The 26,341-nt window shown below is 40.5% G+C and overlaps 2 protein-coding genes across 3 annotated transcripts in view; both read left to right on the forward strand.

The window, feature by feature from the left end:
- The window catches only part of METTL25 (methyltransferase like 25), a 197,956-nt gene extending 176,944 nt beyond the window's left edge, over positions 1-21,012 (forward strand). The window contains exon 13 of the mRNA XM_031463060.2: positions 20,954-21,012. The gene's annotated coding sequence lies outside the window, so the exon portion shown is untranslated. The remainder of the gene's footprint in view (positions 1-20,953) is intronic.
- The window catches only part of TMTC2 (transmembrane O-mannosyltransferase targeting cadherins 2), a 470,409-nt gene that overhangs the window by 87,939 nt on the left and 356,129 nt on the right, over positions 1-26,341 (forward strand). Inside the window, exon 2 of one of the 2 annotated variants that reach the window (XM_064491564.1) lies at positions 20,954-21,022. In XM_064491564.1, coding sequence (XP_064347634.1) covers positions 20,954-21,022 — 69 coding nt within the window. Of the gene's footprint in view, positions 1-20,953; positions 21,023-24,053; positions 24,181-26,341 lie in introns of those variants that run through there. The other variant, XM_010975092.3, reaches the window with a different exon arrangement.

Genomic DNA, 26,341 nt, shown 5'->3' on the forward strand with positions numbered 1-26,341 from the left:
GAATTCTATTACCATGACCTACACCTGGCCCACGGCAAGCCCTTGCACTCTGAGAAGCATCAGATTGATAAGGCTAGCATACTTGGTAAAAAACGTTTCCTTAGAGAAATAGCCTTGTATTTGGAGTGAAAATGAAGACCACTAGATTTCCCAGGCTCAACCTGTGCAAAAAGGAGGGAGGGAGCGATCAGAGTTGGCAAGCAGAGAGCTCACGAGGACCGCAGTGGAGATAAGAGATTCCAGGACCTAAGAGAAAGCACAGGAAGCTGAATGTCGTGCTTTTGGCCACATGCAAAGAACATGTCAAAGTTTAATTTTCCCATCTAAGGAAAGACAGGTAGGAGACTGTCAAATCTGTTCCCATTTTCAATTTTTCTTACATATATGTTTTGGGAATAATAGAAGAGGAGCATAAACAAAGTTGTTTCTTTTTTTTGAAAGCCTTTCAATTCTTCAAGGCAAATGCAGTAGTATTGCAAATGCCTGTGGCAAGAATCAAGTACAAATCCAGCCACATTTTCCTTTGTGGTTAGTTCTGAGGGCTGTGGCAAGGTGGTCCCAAGAATTTGAGTGCTGAGGTGTTTTGATCCCAACACAGAGTAGGTCCAAGCAGAGATAAGCAAAGTCACCAGAAGCCGTCTACTGCTTCAAGGTCCATGTGGAGTTGTGGGGGTGCGGGGGGAGAGACCTACAGGAAATACTGACCTTATTTTTTGTTCAATTTTACAGTTTCTTTTTTTGAACCTTAGAACAACAGAAATTTTCTCACCATTCTGAAGCCTACAAGTGTCAAGTCAGGGTGTTAGCAGGATTAGTTTCTTTAGAGGGGCTGAAAGGAACGTCTGTCTGTGCTGCCTTCCAGCTTGGGGTAGTCATTAGCAGTCCTTGGCATTCCTGCACAATTCCAGTGTCTCCTTCTGTCGTTGTAGGGCCATCTTTCTTTGGTGCATCTGTGTCATCATATGGCATTCTCCTATCTCTCTCTCTGTCTGTCTCTTCTCTTTCATAAGGGTACCAGTCTACCCTTTAGGGTCCAGTCTACCCCAGCACGACTTTATATTCACTAATTATATCTGCAGTGACCCTGCTTCCAACAAAGGTCACATTCTGAGTTCTGGGAGGGACATCAATTTGGGGGGTGGGTGGAACTATTCAATCCAGTACACCTTCCCTGACTCTTAATTTAAAATAGGCTGCATTTGTGTGTGTGTGTGTGTGTGCGCGCATGTGTGTATATATATATATGGAGCTGGATCCATAAACATACTCACAAGGTATTTATTACTGGCCGGTGGTGAGCAAGGCATATCATTAGACTACATTTCATGCATTGTACTCTGTTTGGGGTCCATCAGTCGTGAGAGGGATTGTAATTGAATCAGGATGTGAACATGGCTATGAAGGTTTTAGAAAGAGTGTTATATGGATAATAACTGGGGGTGGGCTGCTCTATTGGAGAAGAGAAGATTTGGAAAGTCTTCGCACCCCTCTTCAGGAGGACTGTCCCTTCAGAGGAGAAGTACTAAGAAGACTGGGTTGAAAGTTACACAGATCACAAGTATGTTGTCCTGTATGTGAGAAGCAGGGTTCTGACTGTTGGGTGGGTGGGGGTGGGGTTTTTATCCTTTTATGTTATACCAGATACCAGCCTCCACCTCTCAAAGGACAGGGAATACTGACTTTAAATACTAATGTAACTACACAAAGACTAAGTCAGTCAGACTGTGAAGCCACTGATTAGACTTAGAAGTACAGCAAAAGAGAAAAAAAAAAGCAGCGCAGAAAAAGAGAGAAATGTATATTATTAAATAATAGCTAACATGTGCTGAGAACTGAATGTGTGCAACCATAGTACCATTTAATTCTCATAGTTATCCAGTTATTTAAGTACCAAATTTATTCCTATTTTATGGATGAGAAGACGGAGACTTAGTGCAGTTAAATAACTTAGCCTGGCCAACAACTAAATGGTGGAGAGTGAGTTCTAATCCAGATAGCCTGGCTCCAGGGCCAGTGCAGATAGTCGCAGGGCCTCTGGGACAAGGAACAAAGATATCTGATGTCAAGTGTTTTGTTCTTAATGTGTGCCTGTGGTTAGGGTGAGAGAGATTCATCAGGCAGTCTCATCCTGGTGCCACCAGTAGATATGCCACTCATCACATTTTTCCCCTAGTTTTGCCAACTTTATTATGTTTTTAATTTTTAAAATTCCGTAGTGCTTTATAAGTTTTAAAAGTTTCACACAAATGATTTCATATGATCCCATAATAAATCTTTTTTCCCCTTCCCCTATACTGTTCCTCCCTGCTTCCCTCTTCCCGCTGGTAACCACTAGTTTGTTCTCTATATCCATGAGTCTGCTGCTTTTTTGTTTTATTCACTAGTTTGTTGTATGTTTTAGATTCCACATATAAGTGATATCATACATTTTGTCTTACTCTGTCTGACTTCTTTCACTTAGCATAATGCCCTCTAAGTCCATCCATGTTGCTGCAAATGACAACATTTCATTCTTTCTTTATGGCTGAGGAATATTCCATTGTGTGTGTGTGTGTGTGTGTGTGTGTGTGTATTTTTTTCTTTATCTATTCATCTATTGATGGACACTTAGGTTGCTTTCATATCTTGGCAATTGTAAATAGTGCTGCTATAAACATTGGGGTACATGTATCTTTTTGGATTAGTGTTTTTGTTTTTTTGTGACTAGATACCCAGGAGTGGAATTGCTGAGTCATATGGTAGTTCTGTTTCTACTCATCCTTTTCTATTTACCAATTTGGTAAATACTATTGAATACCTCTTATGGGCTAAACTGTGCAAAGCATCGGGATACAAAATCATAAGTAAAAACAGATACAATTATTTCCATCATGGAGTGTCCAGATATAAAATGGCAATGGTGACAAACACCATGAAGGAGGTAAATGGGGCTAAACCAGAGCAATTTGTTGAAGTCAGTGAGGCCAGCGAAACATTGCTTATGGATGTGCTGTTTAAGCCAAGATAGACAAAGACATGTAACAGTGACTCCATGAAGAAGGGACAGGAGCACAAGCGTGAGACAGTACGAGCCGCATTGCTGGGACTCAGGGAAGTAAAGCAAATACAAGTTCCTGAATCACCAGGATGTTCAGGGCTGTTGCGGGTGGAGGCATGCAGAGGAAATGAAGTTGGAGAGAGGCACTGAGACCAGCCAGAACCTCAAATGGCATTTAGAAGATTTGTTATTTATCCCAATAACAGTAAGGAAATCATTGCCGATAGGGGCATGGGTAATGATAAATATTTTAAATAAACCGTTATAGTCGTAATATTAAGAATGAATTGGAGAATAGAAGCGTGGAGATCAGCTGGCCAGGGGAAACGTGAGGGTAATTTAAACACAATTTTGTTGATGGTGATGGATTGAAGTATAAAGGTTGGTGAGATTTTTTTAGAAGCTAGAAACAACAGGACGTGGAAAAGAGTCAGTTATGAGGGTGGTAAGGGAGAGGATCTTATCAAGGATGACTCTGGGATTCTACCTTGTGCAGATGGATGAATGTAGTGCCATTCACTAAGACAGAACACTGGGAGAGATGGTTTTGAGGGGGAACTTTATGAGTTGGTTTCGGGGATGTGTTTATTTTGAGATGCCTTTGAGACATTCAAGTGGAAATGTCAAGTAGACAGATGGGTTAGAACTCAGAGAAGAGGTTGAGACTGGGAGATACCAGTTTGTGAGTCACCTGTCTCCATTCCATGATGTAAGTTATGTGTGTAGGTGAGATAGCCTGGAGAATGGATATAGATAAGAGGGCCAAGGAGCAAAACCAGAGAACATTCAACATTTATTCCAACCCCGCTCTCCCTGGTTCCTGCCTTCTAAGCAGCCTTCACATTCAGGGTGAGTTGGCTACAGGGAGAGAATACACTAGTCCTGGAGATGTCAAGTGTCCCCATTCCTGTGCCAGCCCTTTCACAAAATAAATTCAAATATTGTTCCTGAGAATGATGTAGGTTCTCGTGTGGGGTACACTTGAGGAGACAATGTGCCGACAGTTATATTTTATAATTTGAATTAGTAAATTGGCACTCGGCTGCTATCTTACTTTTGTGTATTTTAGGATATGGTGCGTTAGTCTCTCCAAATCCCCCAGGAGAGAGTCTCAGGGCCTTTGTCACTTTCAGAGGGTCACATCTAGCCAAACGTTCCCTCCTTTAGAGCCCACTCTCAGCTCCCATAATACTTCCTTATTTTCACATCCCAACTTCCAGTCTCCATGGAGCTGAAAGCAAGATCCCACTCTCTAGAGATTCTGGAGAGACCCAAACCCTGAGGAAGATGGAGATGGCTGGGAATAAGCATTAGGTGAAGTTCTAGGGAATCAAGGCAGTATGCGTTAATGATCGCTTGGCAGTGAAGACCCAATCTGAGGTAGAGATTCTGAGTTTTTGGAAAACCTGGACTGCTCTGTAACACGACTTTCTTCCTCAGTACCAAGGAGGCAAGCCTTCATTTTCTCATTATGTCTCCAGATGTTCTTTTTGCAAGAAAAGCAGTTCATAGTTAAACGCTTCACGCGGATTCATGTTTATAGTAGGGAAGTATAACAGGCAAATCTATTGTATTTTGATTTATCCTTTTATTGTCAAAAGCATTTTGTGTAAAAAGGCTTTTCCCTAATTTGGGTCTTTAGTAAGTGAATGCATGTTCAAATCTCCATAATTATGTTCACATTTGACATATTTTGCTTTTAGACCTTTTGTTTTGCTGTCACGTAATCAAATTACAAATGAAAGTATAAAGAGAAGCAAATGTAGACAAGTTACTTAACCTCTTTGTACCACAATTTTCCCATCCCTCAAACAAGGACAATAATACCAACAGAACAGGAAACAATTTTCTCCCTCTCCTCACACTGCTGCCTCAAAATAGAAACTTCTCCCTCTTAAAGACTTTGGATTAAAGCTTTCTGCTCTTCCTTTCACCTTTCTCACTAGCTTGTCCCTACAGGACAAGAAGCAGCTTAAACAACTGGTGAAATGAAGAGGGTCTGTGTTAAAGCCTGGTAAATACATGTATGGCCTTTCTCTCTCTGCTTCTCTGTTTTGGTTAGGGTAAGGCTAGCTGCAGTAACAAATAGTCCCATAATGTGTGTTATGGGTCAGTGACAATAAAGGTTTATTTCTCCTCCTATAAACAGTCCAAGGCAGGTGTTCCTGGTTGGCAGGGATTGGACATGGTGGGGGCAGGGAGGAGCTCTCCAACACATTGTGATTCAGAGGCTGAGGATTCTTTCAGCTGTAGTTCTACTGTCCCCCAGCCTTGTAGTTTTCTGCATCCCACTGGAAGAAAGGGAAAGATAGAGAGGAGGGACAAAACCCCTTCTTAGAAGTCTTGGTCCAGTACAGCCTACCTCAGAGATTTGGGTGAAAATCTAGTAGTTTCTCAGGTTTTTGGCCTTTTGGCTGCTCTCTGCTTGATAGGATTTGAGGCAGGTAATAATTCCCCCTGACGTTCTCTCTGGAAGTCCAAATTCACAAACTGTGGGTCCAGAGATATGTATCTGGGCTGCTATATTAAGAGGCCTCTGCTGGCTTCACGGCTAAGTTAAATTCTCCAGTCCAGCTTCATGACATACTGGTTAAGCGCCATGACCTGAAATCAGATTTTTGGGTTCCAGTACTGGTCTGCCACTTACTGTGTAGTCATGTTTCATTCCTTTGCAAAATCAATCCCTTTCTATTTTCCCATCTGTGAAATGGGAATAAATACAGAGATTTCCTCAAAGCCCTGTTAGAAGATTAGCTTAATTAATCCCTGTAAAGCACTTAGTAAATGCTCAGTAAAAATGAACAATTATTATTACTAGTAAAAAGGTCTTGTTGTTCTCTGACTCTGTCTACAATGTCTCAAATGGACTGAATGCAAAAGGAACAGTTATATCAATGGTCGTCTAACACTGACTTTCAGGTTCACCTTGTACTGTGCCTGGTCCATGCTAGATGTGATAAAAATAGAAAATATTACATATTTTCCAGTTTTTACCCTCAATTTGGGGCCTAAATTTTTTGTTTGTGTCTTGTTTTGTCTTTAGTCACAACACATATGGCCGTTCTAGTCTCACTTGTAATCTATAACTTGTTCTTTCAGAATGCTTAGATTTTTAAATTTGAATTTAATGTACATAAATGCTTCACAGATGATTCTCCACTTGGTTTCTGTTTATTTCTTAATTGATGTTTGTCTATGCTTAGAGACTATTTCTTGTATCTTTAGTAGTCTGAGATCACTGAATATGATTTTTAATGCTTTTCTTACTCTGCCTAAAGAATTAACATAACTTCAATCTTCCAGGTAAACCTGTTACTTTCTTCTGGGTCAAACTTTCCAATGCTCTGGAGAATCTTTCTAATCTCCTCGCCTCTTAGAATCAGTTTCCTGTTATTCTATGCACAGATTCTCTTTTGCTGGTTTCCTGGGGAGATCTCAGTCAGCTCATTGGCTAACTGATCACCTGGGATGTGTAGCTTGTGGAGCCATAACATTGTAGAACGATCCAAGTGTCTGACATTTGTACAGTGCTTCCACCTTCGTAAAGTAGTTTATCGTCCATGATCTCAGTTAACAACCAAATAAAGTCTGTGAGCAAGTACATCAATTTCTAGATAGCAAACTAGGGATCTAAGAGGTTAAGGAGCTTTGTCAGGATCACCCACTTTGTAAGAGCTTGGGCAGCAATGAGGGGGGTCTAGTCCAATATTAGAAATTTCTTTCCATTTAAATATGCTTCCTCTTAAATTAGTAAACAGACACAATTTCAGATTTCAGCTCTGCTATTTTATTTATCTTTTCTGTCATGCAGTTTCTTCAACTCTCAGATGGAATTAATAATATTGATCTCTAAAGATTTCTGTGAGGTTGGCCTGTAGCAAGCATTTGATCATTACATTAAAAGAAAGAAAAAGAAACCAGAAGAAGCAGACAATTAAGTCCTCAGAGAAAGAGAGAGAGAGAACCATAATGACTATGAGATATCATGTTTTGTTCTTTATAATTTTCTATCCCTTTCCCAGATCTAAGAAGTTAACCAGGGCCTTTAGACTCCCTTGTCATAAGAGGATCCATGGGGCTCAGCAAATACAAAAGTATCTGAAGAGAATTCCCACTTCCTGTCTAAACTCATAAATTAAAATATTTGTTATCTAAGATTAAAGTCTTAGGGGATGAGTGGGGACTCTGACATTTTGAACCCACTCCCTTGCAGTACCTAAAGGAAGTGACAAGATCTTAAAAAGAAAGCATTGTTGATCCTGGAAGTCTGAATATTTGGTTCTGAAATGTTGGTGCCAAAGAGATTCTTAGTCCCCAAGCATAGCAGAAAGGCTGGCGAACTTCAAGGGCTCCCATGGGTTTAGGCGATGAGACTTGCCTGCAGCAACCATGTCAGGTTGAATACAAAGGGCTCCCCTTCCATTTCAGTCAGACACCTGAGCCACGGGCCACTCCAGAGCATCCAGGGGAGAGAGCAGTTACCCATCAAATGATTGCAGTTTGATCTCCAAACAACCCGGTGTGATAGGACTCCAGTTAAGTTTCTTTTTTATTTAAATTAATTTAACAACCTGATGTTCCCTACACACCTTGCTTGGGGGAACTAAGATTCTTATTCTACTAAAATAGCATTAGAGGGAGAGAGAAGAAGGGAGAGAGATTTATGCCAAGTGTGATGGACCATTGTAAGAGGAGAGAAGTCTGCACCTGAGGGAAGGAGAGAATGCCAAAATATGACTGAAGAGTAAGAGGACTGAGGGGTTTAAATGCCAAAGGGCCAAAATAATGAATTTCCATCAGTCCTTTGAACCCTCCTGAGGGGGCATCACCATAACTTCTGCAGAGTAGTCACCTATCGGACAGCTACTGACCAAGTTCCTGTGTTCTTAGAAGCTTGGCTTAAGGGTGCCACCCATGGCAGACCGTCAGAAGGGTAATGGTAGCCCCTCGGTTTTGCATGTTTTTGCATGATGGTGGGAACTGTGCTATGTCATACTCATCTTTACATCCCCAGCATCATGTAAACAGAATGTACTCAAAACATCCCTAACCACACGGTGGGTTGAATTAGCAAATGAATTCCACGTTATACAAGAACTTTGAGACCTTTCCTACAGATACTTCAACAACGGTCCACTTCCACCGAGATTTGTGTAACTGAGCTAAATAGGCCTAACCTCCAGATATGATTTTATATCTGTGATAATTTTCTGAAGTTGTATCTTCCTCATTCCAAGTGATCACTGTTTACGAACCCAAACTCAGAGAATACAGATTAACGTTTACTTGCTTTAAAACAATCAGCAGCACATAGACCTTATAATCACTCTCCATCTGTTTCTTGATGATCATGTCGAGAATAACAAGCATCCTCTTCGCAAGCAATAGTTCTTTTATGTGCATCTGGTGGTAGAGAAAAGGAATGAGTTGCCCCATGGTTTATGGTTTCATTTTAGTAACTTAAAAAAAAAAAATAGAAAGACTGTGTATAAGTAAGTTATTAAATATAAATAACTATAGCATATTTCTTTCCAGTGTTTGTGCTCATCACTTTCTAATAGAGTTAATGATTTAACATATGCTGTTAAGTTGAATTTTATCATAGAAGCCACTTTTTTTTTTAACAACAACAAAAAATCAATTCTTAAATTGATACTTTATTTTAAACTGCCTCTCGTAGAGATAAACGCAGGGAAAGGGTACAGCACTTCAGTCCAGCAAGCACTTACTATGCAACCACTGGGTGCCAGCACAACTTTGGGAATTTGCCTTTAACCATAGTAAGAGAAGCAAATTTCTGTGTTTCTTTTTTTCAATCTACTTGGATATTCTCAGGCTGTTTGAATTTTTTAAAAATCTTTATGCTCAGCATAGAAGTAGAGGAAAAGGTCAAACAATCTGCATACTTAACTGTGTTCAGAGCCTGGTTCTTATTTCTTCTCTGCCTGGAAGTGGAAAAATAGACAAATCCATTTTATTATTTAAAGAAAAACCATAAAGATGATTTTGTGATCAAAATACCCATTTGGAAACACCATTTTTGGTATTCCTAAAGGCAGGAACCATGTATTAGGTAAAATAGCACCATGCTAACAAAAAGGGGTCAACTGATGGCTTTTTGTGGTGCCGTTTTTATATACACAACACAACTGACAAAAGCCACCCGTCTTCAGTGGAATCACCACAAGGAGTCAGTCTGACTATTCTAATGGAAATGTCTGGGAAATCTTGAAAGTTCAAAATAAGTATAACCAGGATGTCTTTTGAAAATTAATAAACGAGTTGTGGTAGCATGAAGGAATATATTTAAATATATGAAGAACAGTCGGGAACACCTCAAAAGAATTATTATTTATTTATTTATTTATTTATTTATTTATTTGGCAAATCTCTGACTTCTGTGCTGGCATTGTATGGGAGAATCCCTTTCCTCTCCTGATCACAGCGTCTCACACATCAGATGCAACAGTTGTTTCAGCGGGCACATCAACACAACCATTCCTGACAGGACGTACGTTAGGACAGTGAATGTAGTTGAAACTGCAGAATTTAGACAGGCAGCATACCATTGATCTGGGAATGTGGCCAGAGTATTGCAGGTAACACTTCTTTTTAGAGAAAGAGACATGTCCCTGCACCATGTCACCATCACCTCAAGTACTGTCTCTCATACTGACTCGCCATGGTTTAGGATTTTTCAGTTGTTCAAAAGTGCCTTGCACGATATAGGAACGCCATCTCCTGAAAATGTATGTTTTGCATACAGCCATTTTCATAGCTTATAAAACCAGATGTATGCAGAATACACAGGGAAAGCTAAACAACAGGACAGATAAAATTGTCGGGTTATAGTATGGTGAAAAGAATAAATAGAGTATTTTTGTTTTACAAATTAAAATTTTAAAACAGACTAGTTGATAACTGGACCACTTACAACCCTACTCAAGTGATGGGCATTTATGGAGCAGGTGCTATGCAAAGGACTGGAACGCGAAAGGAATGAAGCTGTCTTTCAGTGTTTTTACCTCAGGGGAAATCTTATAGCACGAACGGCAGAGGTGGATACGGAGCCAACAGTTGACAAGAGAACTTGCTCCATTCTCTGGAAAATATGATGATAAGAAACAGATTTCAGCTATTCCTTAAGTTTCCCCTCTACAGGACAAAGAAGCTGCCAAGAAATGAAGAGACACAGACTATGACACACATATAACCCCTCCACCTGCATCATGTCCTCACAAGTTGCAGTGTGTCTTTGATTTAAGTACAGGAGACCTACCCATGAAGTGAAATCATCTTCTCACATGAAATAGTGTATTCTGTAGAAGAATCAGGCAAAACAAATGAGTATTTCTGTGACATTCTTTAGGAAGCTGTTCAAAATACCTCTTAACATCAGTAATCAGAGGTTCACATAAGCCCTACTCTAGGATGTAGAATACCACTTTCGCCTCCACTAACAAAAACAAATAACAGCAACAACCACAGCTCAGAGAAGTTAGGGGCAAAGTTCTGTTACTCTATTTTAAATACATATTATTTTCCAGTTCTTGTGACATAAAATGGAACTTAGGGCTGCCCCTAACATTTGCGAAGCCCTAGGCAAGAGTATAAATGGAGTATAAACACATATCATCTACCTTTTAAATCAAGCAAACAGTTCTTCTCCTGTGACAAATGTACTTTCTTAGCAACAGAATTGGAAAATATGTGAAAACCTGTTTTCTCTTATGACTGAAATTTGGCAAATTGCCAGAGCTGAATGAATTTAATTATTGTTATTCATGTTGGGCATTCAGTTGATAGGCCAGTGATGTCTTGATAAGTCATAGAATAAACAACCATAATATATACATTATTTTATGTTTTCTATACAATTTATTTTCTCCCATCCATGTTTCGTCTCAGCAAACTCATTAATTATGTCTCTGAAATCAAGATTTTTGCATAATTTGTTTTCTGATAACAGTAATGATCTAAGGAACTAAATATGTAATTATATTCAAAGTATAAAAAATATGAATATATTTTCATCAAAAAAACAAATTTATGTAAAAATATAAAGATAAATTATGTTGGTTTTGAAATAAATTATATTTCTTCTAAAATATTCATAGGGAAAATACAAAGTATAATTAGTAAATATAAATGCTTGAAATTAAAATTCTTTAAATAAATCTCATGAAAGAATTTTATAAAAATAAATCAGTTAGTAATCCTACCATTTAAGGTCCATGTAGTTGCCAGTGTAAAGAATCAGTACCACATTTTATTACTAGACCTACAAAAATAAATTTAAAAGAAATGAATTGTTTAATGTTTCATAATAGTCCAGCTGCTATGTGCAACAGTTGAGACTATCACAGTAATTTGTGAGAACGGACAGAATCATGAGTGGCAATATGTAAGCAAGCAAGGCACACTGGGACCTAAACAACGCAACAAGATTGAGGGTGATGAAAAAGCAGTTACTGTGAAACAAAAAACTCGCCCTGCTGTTGGGTGACTTCATGAGGGGACTCTCTTATCCAACATACAGAGTCCAAAGATGTTGGATGGACTGGGGCTTGATTCCAGCAGGTATGGCTATTGGAGGAGACTCAATCTGCTCAGTGGAAACACATCCAAAGGAGTCCGTAGGCATCAGGCTACACTAGAAGTCAAGAGATGGATGGAACTGTGGTTTCAAATGATATATAGCAGAACCTCCTTGAGTAGCGGGAGGGTCCAGGTAACAGAGCTCAGCCTCCATTGACAAGCCTGTCAAAGCTAGGCAGGATGTCAGAGCTCCAGCCAAGTGGGCTTAGGTGCAGGGAAAAACTCTCCATCCAGATGGGTTTTGAAATGATGAGAGAAAACCAAAACAGATGTCTGTATATATACATAGATTCAACCCACACAACCAGGGTGAGGGGGAAAGCATTGATTCAGTAGGCGAACAGTGAGGGTGACTCAGGAAGCATGTGGACCCCGGGTCCCTTCCACTTGCTGATGATGCAGTTGTATTTTCTGCCATAGTGAGAACTGTTTCTGATTTTGGTTGAGGTTGAATCTGAATGGAAAGGGCATTTGTGATTAGCATTGAATGGAGCTCAAGAAGACATGGGCGGAATAATTTTAAAATAGTGCCATGGCATGCCATATTTTTTTAAAGTGCATATGTGGCATTGTTGGGGAAATTATTTATTATGGTTTTAATCTAGAGGTCCAATATATTGGTGAAGTTTAATTTAACTATGATGACATTTTGAGCTGATTTTTATGGGTAAATTTTGAATTAAAACATTATGTAAATTTTCATTAATTTGTTTTAGGTGGATGTATATCATAAAATCAATTTTGTAAAATATTTAATATACATCTTAAGACTCTTGAAACTGCTGTTCCCTATAAGTCAATCCAGGGCCCTATGACTGCAATTATCTTAATATGAATAGTTTTTACAACAATGTTGAATAACTAAAACTGGGTACTGCCTTTTAGTATTAAGTATAAAAACTTATGTCTATTACGAAACTAAGCTGACCCATGGGTCACAAAATTTCTGAACACAAGATTTTCAAAGAAAGCCAAGGCATATTCTTTCAAATCCCGGAAAGTAATTCTAGATTACTTCACATTCTAAAGATGGCTTTCAATGCTGTCAGTAATACTGATGCTATACGAGATTTCAAAGAAAAGAGCTTTGGATTTGGAGCTTGGATTTCAAGGGACTGGTGAGGATAGTGGAATATTTGCCTGTTCTTACTGACTTTCACATTCCAAAGCCTTTTTCTTTCTATGACACAGGAGCCACTTAGATTTGGGGACTCTGCACTTTAATAGTAAGTGGCAATTAGTGAATCATAGGAAGTAGAAACTATTTTTATTGTTGCTTTTCCCAAAAAGTTCCTATCTTAAATAACATTTTAGCTCCTCTGACTGGTCTGAGATAGGGAATGACCTCTCCTAGGAAACTGCTTTGGTGGAAGCTTTATTTTGCTGATATTCAGGCAAACACTTTGACTTTAACTCTAGTTTCAATTTATTTCCTATAATACAAACAACAAATCAGTCTTCCTTTACATACATGATGTATTTTGCTGAAATTATTCTACCAACAGTCATTATTGAAATAAGCATTAATACTACAGAAATATGCCATAATGTGTATTTTAAAAGTGCATTTTGTAGGGTAACTTTAAAAAACATACATAGATGAATAGTAACTTAATTCCATTAATATCTGATAATGTGAAATGGCATTACAAGAGGTACACTGCAAGTGTTCATTAATTATCACTGAAAGTTGATTTCCAGCATCACTTTCTTTCTAACCGTAGTAAAAAAACATGTAACATGAAATTTACTCTCTTAACAATTTTTAAGGGTACATATAGTATTGTTAATTATGTGTACATTATAGGACAGCAGATCTCTAAGATGTTTTCACCTTGCATGACTGAAACCCTGTATCTGGTGAATAGGAACTCCCCATCTCCCCCTCCTCCCATCCCCCAGGACCACTCACAGCATCAAGTTTGATGAATGAATCACTTTTATTTAATATTATACAGTTCCAGAGTTTTTCAAAAGTATCTATACATATTATTAAGGATTTTTTTTAAATTTTGAGTTGCTTTTACTGAATAATTGTTTCCAGAACTTTTAAACGCTTTCCAAGAATGAATGGCCAGTTTTGACTTCTTTGTTATCTGGGGTTTCTGTTATAAAAATAATTTTAAGGGTTAATTTTAGTAAGATGAAGAGATAGGAAATGTAATTAGGACATCTTTGTGTATACATTATACTCTGTAATCTCTGCATCTGGCCTCAAGGTAAAAGGCTAATTTTTCTCTATCTATAAAATAGTTTTAAAAAGTACTTCTTGATGTCTGTCTGTGCAGAGCGGCATCTCCCCCTTGGCTCTCAATACTAGATTGGGAGATAAAACTTCCAGCAGTAAGAGTTAGTCCATTATTTGCCTGAATCTTGGCTTCTTTTTCTTTAAAATTTTTTTCTTCTATTTTTTTTCAGATATAAATGACATACAGCATTGTGTATGTTTAAGGTATACAACATAATGATTTGTCTTATATATATCATGAGATGATTATTACAGTAAGTTTACTGAACATTCATCATCTATATAGATACAAAATTAAATACAAAAACAATTTTCCTTGTGATGAGAATTCTTACGATTGACTCTCTTAACAACTGTCATATATAACATACAGTGTTAATTATATTTATCATGTTCAACATTACATCCCTAGTACTTATTTATCTTGTATCTGGAAGTTTGTATCTTTTGACTGCCTTCACCCAGATCCCCCTCCCTCCACCCTCTGTCTCCGGTAACCATAAATCTGATCTCTTTCTATGAGTTTGTTTGTTTGTGAAGTATAATTGATCTACAATACTATGTTAGTTCCCATTACATGACTTAGTAGTTTGGTATTTCTGTATGTTTCAAAATGATCACCACAATAAGTCTAGTTGTCATCTTTCACCACACAAAGATACTATATAATTATTGACTATATTTCCCACAGTATGCATTTCATATCCGTGACTCATTTGGTTTGCAACTGGAAATGTGTACTTCTTAATCTCCCTCGCCTCTTTCTCTCCTCCCCCGGGTCCCTCTCCTCTAGAAACCAACTGTTTGTTTCTGAATCTATGATTCTGTTTCTGTTTTGTTATGTTTGTTCATTTGTTTCATTTTTTTTAGATTTCACATATAAGTGAAATCATACTGTATTTGTCTTTATCAGTCCAACTTATTTCACTTAGTGTAATGCCCTCTGTGTCCACCCATGTTGTTCCAAATGGCAAGATTTCATTCTTTTTTATGGCTAAGTAATATTCTATTGTGTGTGTGTATACTCACACACACCACATTTTCTTCATTCATCTGTTGATGGCACTTAGGTTGCTTCCATATCTTGGTTATTGTAAATAATGCTGCAGTGATAATGGGGGTGCGTATATCTTTTCTAATTAGTATTTTTGTTTTCTTTGAATAAATACCTAGGAATTGCTAGATAGCATGGTAGTTATATTTTTAATTTTTTGAGGAATGTTCTTACTATTTCTCATCACGTAGGCACCAATTTGCATTCCCACCAACAGTGCAGAGGGCATCCTGGCCAATATCTGTTATTTGTTGTTTTCTTGATGACAGCCATTCTGACAGGCATGAGGTGACATCTCACCATGGTTTCCATTTGCATTTCCTTGATGATTAGTGATGCTGAGCACCTTTTTATGTGCCTGTTGCCCATCTGTATATCTTCTTTGAAAAAATGTCTATTCAGAGCCTCTGCCCATGTTTTAATTAGGTCATTTGGTTTTTTTGATGTTGAGTTGTATGAGTTCTTTGTATATTTTGGATATTAGCCCCTTATTGGGTATGTCATTTGCAAGCAGACATGTGAGCTTCTTGGTGTTCTCTGCAGAAATTCACTGACACTAGTATTTCTATTTTTTATATTCCAAATTCTGTATATTCTGCCAAATTTCAGTAGCCATTTGGACTTGACTCCTTTTTTGTTTATATAAAACCTAAACATGGCTGCATTTGTATGGCTCATGCCTTTGATTCCATGATTTTATAAAAATATCAGCAGAGCAAAGATGACACTTTGAAGTCCTCCCCAAAGCTGTTCTTCATCATCTTACAAAGGGTTTAAAGAAGTCAGAATCTGAAAAAAGTCACTTTATTTTGAAGATGGCTCTCAATATTGTTAATGAGATGGACATTGTATAAAATTTAAAATGGAACAAAACAGACATGATGTAGAATCCTGGGTTGTCACTTACTAGTTGTGCCATTTAGCACAAGTTTCTTAACATCTTTGACCCTCAGTTTTGTCATTTGTGAAAAGACAGTAATAAAACCCATCTGGTCAGACTCCTGTGAGAACTAAGTTGCATAGTGTATTTTAAATACTTAGCATAGTGCTGCTACATAGTAGAGGCTCAGTGAATACAAATGCCTTTTTCTCTCTGTCCCTACATCAGAAACCCTATATAATTTGGCAGTGGGTAAGAGAGACAGTAAGGGAGACAGGGAGGAAGGATTAGAAGAAAACAGCGTATTCAACAGGGTAAAGGCATACATGTGGACATCCGTACGCTTGGCATTTAGTTGTGCTCTTTGGGCAAAGGAATTGGCTCCTGTCCCCAGAGCCAGGTTAAAAAAAATGGGTCAACCAGGCAGTTGTCTAGTGCTTGATCCATTAGGGATACAAAAACCACAACTGAAATAAATTGGAAATATAGTGCATATTTGATTCCTTTCTGACAAGATGTAAAGATGATCGATACCTTGACTTGCAACTCAAAAATCCCTTTGGTCATTATCAACTCATCTCCACTGGGTATTTTTGTGGCCTGCTTCTGTAAGCAGGTGGCCTGGTGCAATAGCCCGGAGACAGGTCTGTAGTTCCTGTTAGCTGAAAGGTTAAAACTGACTACAGAACAGGGTATATGCTGTTTGCTGAGAACCAGTGATTTACAGCAGAAGTTTAAACACTGTAAGATGTTTCCAAAGATGTCTTGTTCTGAAACCTCCCAAAAGTAAAACTGACGATAGAACAGGAACCAGGGAAAAATGAGAAATGTTATATCGATCACAGCAGCTTTGTCTATAGTAGCCAAAAGCTGGAAACAATTCAAATGCTCATCAACAGATCTGTGGATAAAAAAATTGTGGTATAGCCATACAAATAGAATATGACTCAAAGATAAAAAAAAATGAACTATTAATACACACAAAAAGTGAAAGAATTTCAAAATAATTACACTTAGTGAAAGAAGGTAACTCTTACCCCTGAAAAGTATGTAGTATTATTTCCATTTATGTAAAATTCTAGAAAATGCATATCTACCCATCTATTTGACAGAAAGCAGATCAGTAGTTGCCGGCATCACGTGTTTGCAGTATTAATCAGGGGAGACACTTGGCCAAAATTACCCGAGGTAATGGATCATAACCTTCTAGCCTAGCGCTGGCATGTGATTAACTCCAGGGAAGAGGTTTAGAGGAACAAGAAGTTCCTGCCCCAGGTTCGCGTTGGTGCTCAGCTTGGAATTGCTGAATTCAATGTCTTCATCATTTGTCGACTTGAATCCAAGGACCTACTCTCTGGAACTGACTGCCAAGAAAATAAATGTCTTTCCTTCAAAGCTACCACTGCAGACAACCTGTTTTCTTACTAGTTTGTGTATCTCAGGGCAAGATCTTCACATGTGGGAGAGTAACTTTGTTGTTTTGTGCACCAAGATTTAAATCTTTTGGTAGGAGCAAAATATGAAAAAAATGAAAGATCAGATTGAAAAGGACAGAAAAAAAGATGAAGAAGATAAAGAGCATTTGGGAAGAAAACTATAGGATGGTGGAAGTCTATATGTAAGGCCATAAATAGGTCATTCATTTGTAATTATTAAATAAAGTATCACAAATTTTAAGATATTCATTCATTCAAATGGGCAAATTAAATCTATTGCAAAAGTTCTAAACGAATTGACTTTTGGTCAGTTATTATTGGATGACTAGGCCAAACTGCAAGTAGACTTTCTAATCATTGAATAGGAATAATAACTGGATTAAATAGGCTTTACGAGGTGCAAATTTGTAGTGGGGTTTTAAACATAATATTAAGTCACTTTTATAAATGCTTTATTTGGTTTTCCAAATTTTAATTTGCATTGATACTTTCATTATTGTGTTGGAGTTTTCATTACGCTTATCCCAGTTATTTTTCTTATAGATGGTGTGGATTACCTTAGGAAAAAGTCTATGTCTGCTTTGAATACATTTATTCTTAAAAATATATGGTATATGTGTGTATTTTATGAGGGAGAATTTTTACTGCAGATTAGAGTGCAGTCTTTGCAGGTGTCTGTGCCACATTTGGGAAAAATTAGGCAAAAATGGTAGACCAAGAAAGATTTCCACAGTATTTTATCCTGAATCATCTGAGGGACAGTGGAGGAGGAAGAATGTGAATTTAATCAAGGCACCTTGGCTGCAGCCAGGAATTCTCTTTCCTGAAATAGATCCTAATGCAGACGTGGACTTTTGAATGGGAGAAGGAGCAACTAGGCTATACTGAGTAGTGGTTAAAGGTAGAATTTTGAAGTTAAAAGACATACATTCAAATGTTAGGTCCACTACTTAGAGGCTGTAAGACCATGGACAATTTCCTGAGCCTCCATTTCCTTATTTGTAAAATATGGTCGTAATGGTACCTATCTCTTATCTCCCAGGGCGATTGTGAGGGTTAGATGCAATCATGAATATAGATTTTGCTCAATCAAATGCCTAATGCCTACAAAGTGTTCAACAGCTAGTAGCTGTTTCTTAAATAAAAACAGGTGGCACGTGGGTATGGAGCAGATCAGAGCATGAGGTTCGGGACTAAAGCTTTGACCACTGCGAGGAGTAGACAACTGGTTTTGACGTGAACTCATTGCGTTGTCCAATGTGGTAGCCACTAACCAATGTCGCTATTGAAATTAAAATTAATTAAAATTAAACACAATTTAAAATTCAGTTCTTCAGTCCCACTAGCTGTATTTTAAGTGCTCAATAGTGATGTGTAGCTGATGGCTAATACACTGGGGAGGACAGATATAAAATCACCTTTGCAGAAATTTCTACTGGACAATGCTGGCTTTAAAGGGTCCATGTTGGTCTGAACATCAAGGCAACATTCATGAAAAATTGGTTAATTTACCTAATGTCCACATCGAAACTAATCATCTTTATACTCTTTATCATTAATTTTCCAGAATCTGAGATTTATCAAAACTGTGTTACCCAAGATTCAATGCAATTCTTCAAGCTGTTCAAATATTTTTGATCACTGTTTATATCAGTACATGGGAATGCATTCAGAGGGATTCTAGGAAGGAGGCTGTCTTTGCTTTTCTTGATTGAGTTTCTGAATTCTATCATTAGCCTCAACATCTCTGCAATTATCCATATCTAGTTATTAACATGTTATTTCTACACTCCTCCCCCTCCTGCATCTCTACATCCTCTGAATTAGAAGCTGGGAGCTTCTGAGATTCTTAAAATGATCATCGTTGTAGTAGTAGTTGGTTCTTAATAGCCCTGGGTTTGTGACAGGTGACAGGATCTCTTTCTGTGGCTGCATTGTCCTAATTATATTCCTAATGGATCACAAGTTTGGGGATAAAGCGATGTTACATATGTAATGTCCACAGGGCAGCATTTTAAGGGATGCTGGGAACCATCTAAAGGTAACATGTGTAGCCGATGCCTTTACTGTCACTAGTTAACCAAGCAGCCCGGGTGCCTCTGTCAGCTCCCTGACCCACATTTCATCCATGCTCTGCCGTTTTTCTCCCACAGGGTTATTTCCTGAGTAAAGCCCAGAGCTTATGAGTTCCGCAGCAGAGAGCTCTGTTCTGACCTCCCTAAACACGCAGTTCCACCTGCTGGGCTAGTATGCTTCTGCTTCCTAGTCAATCTGTTAAGATTTTAGCAGGAGATTTCTGGATACCTTTTCACCAAACATATGGGTGATCGTAATTACTTTGGCCTGGGACAATTTTAGAATTGAGAGAGCAAGGAAGAGGTGCAAATCTTCTGTTAATAAATAACCAAATCTGTGGGCATTTTAAAAGGCATTCTAGGCAGCAGGAGAATTTATGTGCCACATCTCACCCTTGGCACATTTTCCCAATGAGCTGTTCAAAGAGAAGTTACATTAGGACAAATAGAAATGATGACCAAGACCATATGTGGAGTTTTAGTTAATATTTATGCAACACCCAAAGGGAAGATGGTATTGCACAATAAACTAAAAATGTCTTAGGCAAATAAGGAAACCTTTACCCCGAGGGACTGGCACTGCAAAGGTATGAATTATACAATAAAGGGCTGGGAATGCAGAACAAATGCCGGGTAGGTCGGGGCGACTATAAAAAAATAATTCATTGAGGAAGTGGTGAGGTAGCAGATGTGTGGAACCTACTTGGGGAAAATAAGAGCTTAGCACTTTTTTGGCCAGTCTTGTGTCTGAGGTAGAAAACTCAAGCCAGCCAGCCTGATTTCCTTCATCTGTGCAGAGCAACAGTAGCTTTAAATAGTGAGGGAAATATATATATATATATTTTTTCAGAACCCATGCAGCAATCTCCCGATGGGTAAGTACACCTTAATAAATTAAAAAGCAGTGCCCTCAGGTTTGAATTGATCTCCCAGGATAGTGATGACATTTACATCTTTAATCTGATTTTCCCACACCAAAGTTGTTCCAGGCAGGGAGAAAATGCAGGCATTGGCTGCTTGGAGAACAGTCTGAAAGAGACCAAGGCTTAATGCACTGGAAGAATAGTGAGACCCACGTTAAATTATAGTAGGAAAATTTGTTAAAAGCAACTGGATTTCTCAAACACAGCTGGATTTTCAGCCTTCCATTCATCAGGGATGGCAAGATATGCCACTTTGTGGCATTTCTCACAGTCCCCTGTGCTTCTAATTCAGAGGATTTGGGGGTGGGGAGAGGAGACAAGGAGGAGGTGGGGGAGGAGGCTAGCAAAGATTTCTTTAGAACTGTTGGAGCCTTGAAAATGGAGACAGCTCTGGAAAGTGCTTACAAGCTTTTAGCAGGCTGAAGTCAAACCCCTCTCACACTTTTATGCCTCTCAGTCCTCTTCATTATTGAAGAGAGCTGTCTGGACTTCCCACCATCACTTTCCTGCAAAGCTGATGCAATCTTAAGAATTTTTAACCTACTTCCTCCCTCTCCTCCTTTGTTAATACTTCACTGTCGACCACAAATCAGTTTACCCTATTCTCTCATGATAAAAATGGGTGGATTTTCAGTTATTTTACAGTTTCTGCGAAGCACATTTCTTTATTTATTGTCAACTTTTCCCCTTCTCCCTGCCCAGATGTTTACGTAGGTATCACACAGAAAACAAGACTGAGGAGGCCCCTGCCCTCTTGGAGCTGCCATTCTGGTGAGTGCAGATACTGAAGCATACTACGAAGAAAATAATGCAGCTGATGGGACAGAGATCGACGAGGGAGGGGCTACATGATAAAATCTGGGAAAGCCCTCCTGAGGCAATGACATTCGAACTAAGACTTGAACGTTGGGAACAAACTGGAGAAGGGCTGGGGAGAAGCACTGCATAAGAGAGGAGGAAAAGTGTAAATTCCAGGGGAGAAGGATGTGTTTTGCTGGAGCACACTGACTCAGGAGAGAGGCAGTCAGGGTCAGATGAAGGTCTGGCTGGCCATGGTTAAGAATTCGAGTTTTAGTCTATGTGCGACAGGAAGTCATTGAACATTTTTTGGCAGAGAGATTGTAGGATTTCCAAAGAATCTTCTGTCTAATACCTGAAATTATGACTGTGGGTGAGAGGGGGTGGGGATTGCAGGAGGAGAAGGAAGGAGACCACTTAGAAGTCTTCTGCGTTCATCCATGCAGGAAACATGGGTAGCTCGGACTAGGACTGGAGCAGTGTGGATGTAATGGTGTATGTTTTGGAAGTAAACATCTATATTTTTAGTCAACAACTAAAAGGATAGGAGGAAGTTGGAGAGAATAATAATACTAACAACAACAACAATAATAATGTTAATAATAGCAACTAACACCTCTATTGCATTTAGGATCCTTTGAGATGCTTCCAACATGTTAACTACTTTTATCTGCATAATAATAGTACCCATAGATAGGTATTATCGTCACTGTTTTATAGATGAGAACACTGAGGCACAGAGAGGTAAAATGATTGGCCAAAGGTCTCATAGCTGCAGAGCAGGGACACCAACTCAGGCATCAGATTCTAGAGAGGGTGCCTTTCCTCCAGTATTCTAGGATGTAGTATCAACATTTAAGTACAATGGAGGGACAGAGACAGAGGACCTTGATGGGCCAATTGATACGATTTTAAAAACATTTTGACAGTGAGCAGAGATTATGGGTTAAAAAAAAAAGATAAAAGATCAGTCCCTGCCTTTAAAGATACAGTACTCTTTTATGTGCATTTATGTTTTTCCCCAGGTCCCATAAATGGGTCCATCGTGGTGGCATAATAGGTATAATAAATATTCATCATTTCATTTATGTCTACATAGATTTCCTTTTGAATTCAGGAAAAGATGGAACTTTGTTTTGCAGACACCCAAACCATGGTATTTGCTGTTCAGACCACTGCCAGACATCCAAGGGGCTCAATTTCTTGCCTCTGTTTTGGAGAGCTTGCTGGTTAGGTGCTGCCTTTGGAGTGTGGTGGCAGAGAGGTGTTGAGGGTCGTCAACGCTCTACAAGTCTGTTTTTGATGCATTGTGGCTGCCATGCAGCAGAGGGCGCTGCAGTAGTGTTCATCGTGGTCCTAGGGAGCCACTTATCCAGCCAGAAAGCGGGCCAAGCCAGGAGGAGGTGTGGCAGGCAGCCCACAGTCCTCTTTGGTTTTGCAACTTTACTACCCAGGGCTCGTTCTACACAGACCATTCCTCTACACCGTATTTCATCATGTTGGGCGCCTTCCATCCAGTCCTGCATCCAGGCGTAAAGGAAAGGGCATTAGCTACCCGCCTTCCTAGGTTTAAGGATAGCCTGTACTGGGTTGCACCGGTATTCTCTTCTCTGTGTTCTCGGGGTCAGTTTGACAGTCCCCTTGAAACTACGAAAAGCCCCCGCCCCTGCGGCGTGTTTATGTATGTGCGCGCGAATCTTTGTTTCCTCTTTTGGTATCCTTTCTTTTTAACCTGATTGCGGGAACATCCGCCGCCCGCCCCACGTCTTTCCATTGACATTTGGGGCAACGGTAGGCTCAGAGCTGAAATCTCTGCCTCCTAAGATGCCCCTCAAGCTCTCCAATTCCCCTACTCCCACTGCATTTCGACTCACGCACGAGGGTGTATGACAGGTCGCATGTATATTTGTGGCAACCAAGACTGTAGCACTCGTCAAACCTGTTCTTCCCCTCCCGGTCCCCAGAAGTCTCTCCAGCTGACCGGACTTACGCCTGGCAGCGCCTGGCACACATAGTGCCGGGGTTGAGATCCAGCCGGTGCCAGACGCCGCCCGGCAGAAGCGGGGAGAGCGACCGCATCCTCCTCGGTCTCGTTTCTCCTCCAGCTCCCCCGCCCAGGGCGCATTCCAGCTACCCCTTTGGGCTGCCTTCCAGCCGTCGCTCTTGGGTCCCAGGGGCTTCCCAGAGTGAAATCGAAGGTGAAAGAAACAAGGGGAGGGCGGGAAGTGGTTGGGAGGAGCCTCCAGCCCTGTGGAGGGTGGGAGGAGCCTCCAACCCAGGGGGTATTGTGGGAGGAACCGTAGGGGCGGGCCTGGGTGGAGAAAGGGGCTGGGCGAACCCGGGATGGAGGGTTGGCTACGCAGGCGCGGGGGCAGCGCCGAGAACCCCACGCGGGAGCTTCTAGAGTCTCCAGCCACCGCTTCTCACTTCACTGGAGAAGGGGCTGGGGCCGGGAGGGAGCTAATAAAGAGTGGATGCGCTGCAGCTGCTGTGGCGGCCGGAGTCCGCCCGAGCGTCACGGGAGCCGTGCGCCCGGGAGGCGGCGAGGCAAGGCGGCTCGCTTCGTCCCTCCCACCCGCCCTTCTTTCTCTCTCTTCCTCCAGCTGGTCCCAGAGCCCGGCTCGGTCCGGTCCCTCTGCCCCGATCCGGCACTCTTCCACCTCCTCTGAGTCCCACTCCTCACCTAGGGTGCCCCTCACTGCCATGGGTTAGGGTGGCGGCACGAGCTGCGCGAAGGACCAGCCCTGTGCACAGATCCGCCGGGGGGCGCGGAGCCCGAACGCCGCTCGCCGCTCTTCGGTGCTGGGCATGGGGAGCGCCGTGTGAGCCCGCACCCGGGAAGGACGCAGGAGCTGCGGAGACGGGCACGAGGAGGAAGAGGAGAGTAGTGGATTGGAAGGACCTGAGAAAGGAAGGGAGGGTAGAGAAGCGAGGGAAAAGTGAAGCTGGGAGGAGAAGGCGACGGAAGGTGGGGATTGATGCTTCTGTTTTTTGTTGCCGCTGCTGCCCTTGCTCTGAGAGCCAAGCCGGAGGAAAGGAGGTGGAGAGATGATTGCAGAGTTGGTGAGCAGCGCTCTGGGGCTCGCCTTGTATCTCAACACCCTGAGTGCGGATTTCTGCTATGATGACAGGTAAGGGGGTGAGAGGAAGGGGTCACGGGCTGCTTGGGGACTCCGCGGTGGCTCTGAAGCTTCCCGCTTTAAGCCTCGAAGTGTGTCTTGGAGGAACTAGTCTAGCACCTGAAGGTTTAGGAGACGCGTAAACATCAACACCTGAAGCAAATACCGGGGACGCGGGCGCACTAGGAGGACTGAGGGAGTTTGTGTTCCTAGTTTGAGGCAGGTTCCTTCCCCTTCCTTCTCGGCTCTTGGCAGACGCTTAAGTTTCTTAGCGGAAATCACAGCAATTTGGGAAACTGTTTAATGAGCTTATTTTTAAAAAGACTTAGGTATTCCTTGGTACAACAAAAGCACATTGAGCGATTTTACGTCTGGACTGGAAGGAAGCCGCTCCCCGCCCCCTAATAGATCTTCCCCGTAGCGTTTCCTTTTATTGATGGGACACTTTTATTTCCCGAGGTTAAAACACGTTTGACAGTTGCCAAAATAGTGGAGACATCGCACTCTGCTTCAACTTTCCCTTTTGACGTATGGTGCACTTTACTTTGAGCCAGGAGATCGGTGCTGGTGCTGCTCCTCTCTCCCGCTCCCCCGCCTCCTTCACCAGTCGATGGAGTGGCACTCTGTAAAAGCCTGAGCTTCCCTTTCTGTTTGGGAGTTTTATACTAGACGTTAGCGATTCTCTTGTGCTAATTGGGGAAGAAGATGCCCCTAGAGACTGAAGCTGTCTTTGCACTTGGGTTAGTTTGGGTGGCTAATGAGACCTGAACTGTGTTGTCAAAGAAACTGCATCGATTTCTGGAAAATGGCACAGTTGTGCTCGTGTCTCTCCACCTATTTTTTAAACGTTGTTAATGTTTAGAAACTGATGAAAAGCTCCAATAGCCATTAGGGAAAATTACAATTTGTGCTTTTCCGGTGACTTAATCTGAGTACAATTAAAACAGATGCATAATTAAAATATATTAGGGAGACCAGCACGCCTGGCTTAACTTATTAACCGTCCTGGGATGTTTCATGCTCCATTGAAATTAAACCATCCAAAAAGTGAGCACAGATTTACTTTGACAGCTTTTCAGCAGCCTCTCTGGACTCTGGAAAGTGAATGGTTCCCCAGGGTCAGGGCAAGGCAGTGAGTGAACTTAAGCAAAGTGGTTGATAGTGAGGGGAGATGAAGGCAGAATCTGTTCCCGGGGGTAATTAGCCATATTCTGTATTCTCTGATGTGCACACTGTCCGGCTAAAAGCATGTTCATGCATGTATGCCTTAAGTCAGCGAATCTTGGTTCACAACCCCATGTCTTGTCTCTTATGAAATCCCCCGATCATAGATACAAAAACATCCAGAAAACCCTTCTTAATGCATTTTATGTAGTGTCTATCAGAGACTAGTTGATAGGAAGTCACTGTTAGACATAAACTTTTTCTCAACTTGTAAGCAGTATGCAGATTTCAGCAGCTGTGCTGCATGTTCTGAGAAATAAATGGTGTGTGTGTAAGGGTGAGGTAAGCTGCTTCTGTTCCCTCCAATTTTGTGTTACTGTGCACCTGCTATTTCTTGAGCATTGGCAGGAAAAGCTCATGCTTCCAAAGACGGATGACTTTTCACTAAAGTGAGCTCAGGGAAGAGTCTGGGCAGTTACTGGTTCTGCTGGAGACAGTTTGAAAAGTAAGAATTTAAACCAGTAATTTAGAGCTTATAAGAAAAAGGAATTTACTGTAATACTGTAACTATTGTAGAACATGGTGCTAAATCAAGCATTCCTGGTATAGCTTTTCTTTATTGTTGTCCCTTCTTTAAAAAAATACATGTCAGAAAAAGCTATTCAGATTAAGGCTGGAACTAAACTAAATTTGCATGTACATTTTCTCTATAGACTTAATGCTTACTCTGTGTTCTTTTATTATCAGAAGTGTTGGGACTTTGTAACTTGGGCAGAATGGTGTGAGTGTGAGGGTAAGTCAGTTGTGCTTTGAATGCTGCGGGGGTGGGGGTGGGCAATTGTCATAAGTTCTTTACCTGCTATATAGATTGAATGGAGTGCCAAATTTCTGACTTACACCTACCTACGTAGATGAATTTAATGTGACGATTTGACCATATCATCTAATGGCTGGCATATTCAGTATATGATACATAGACATTGTACACCGATGTGATGTTGAAGGCCTG

This window comes from Camelus dromedarius, chromosome 11 (genome assembly GCF_036321535.1).
Source record: "Camelus dromedarius isolate mCamDro1 chromosome 11, mCamDro1.pat, whole genome shotgun sequence".
Taxonomy (NCBI): domain Eukaryota; kingdom Metazoa; phylum Chordata; class Mammalia; order Artiodactyla; family Camelidae; genus Camelus; species Camelus dromedarius.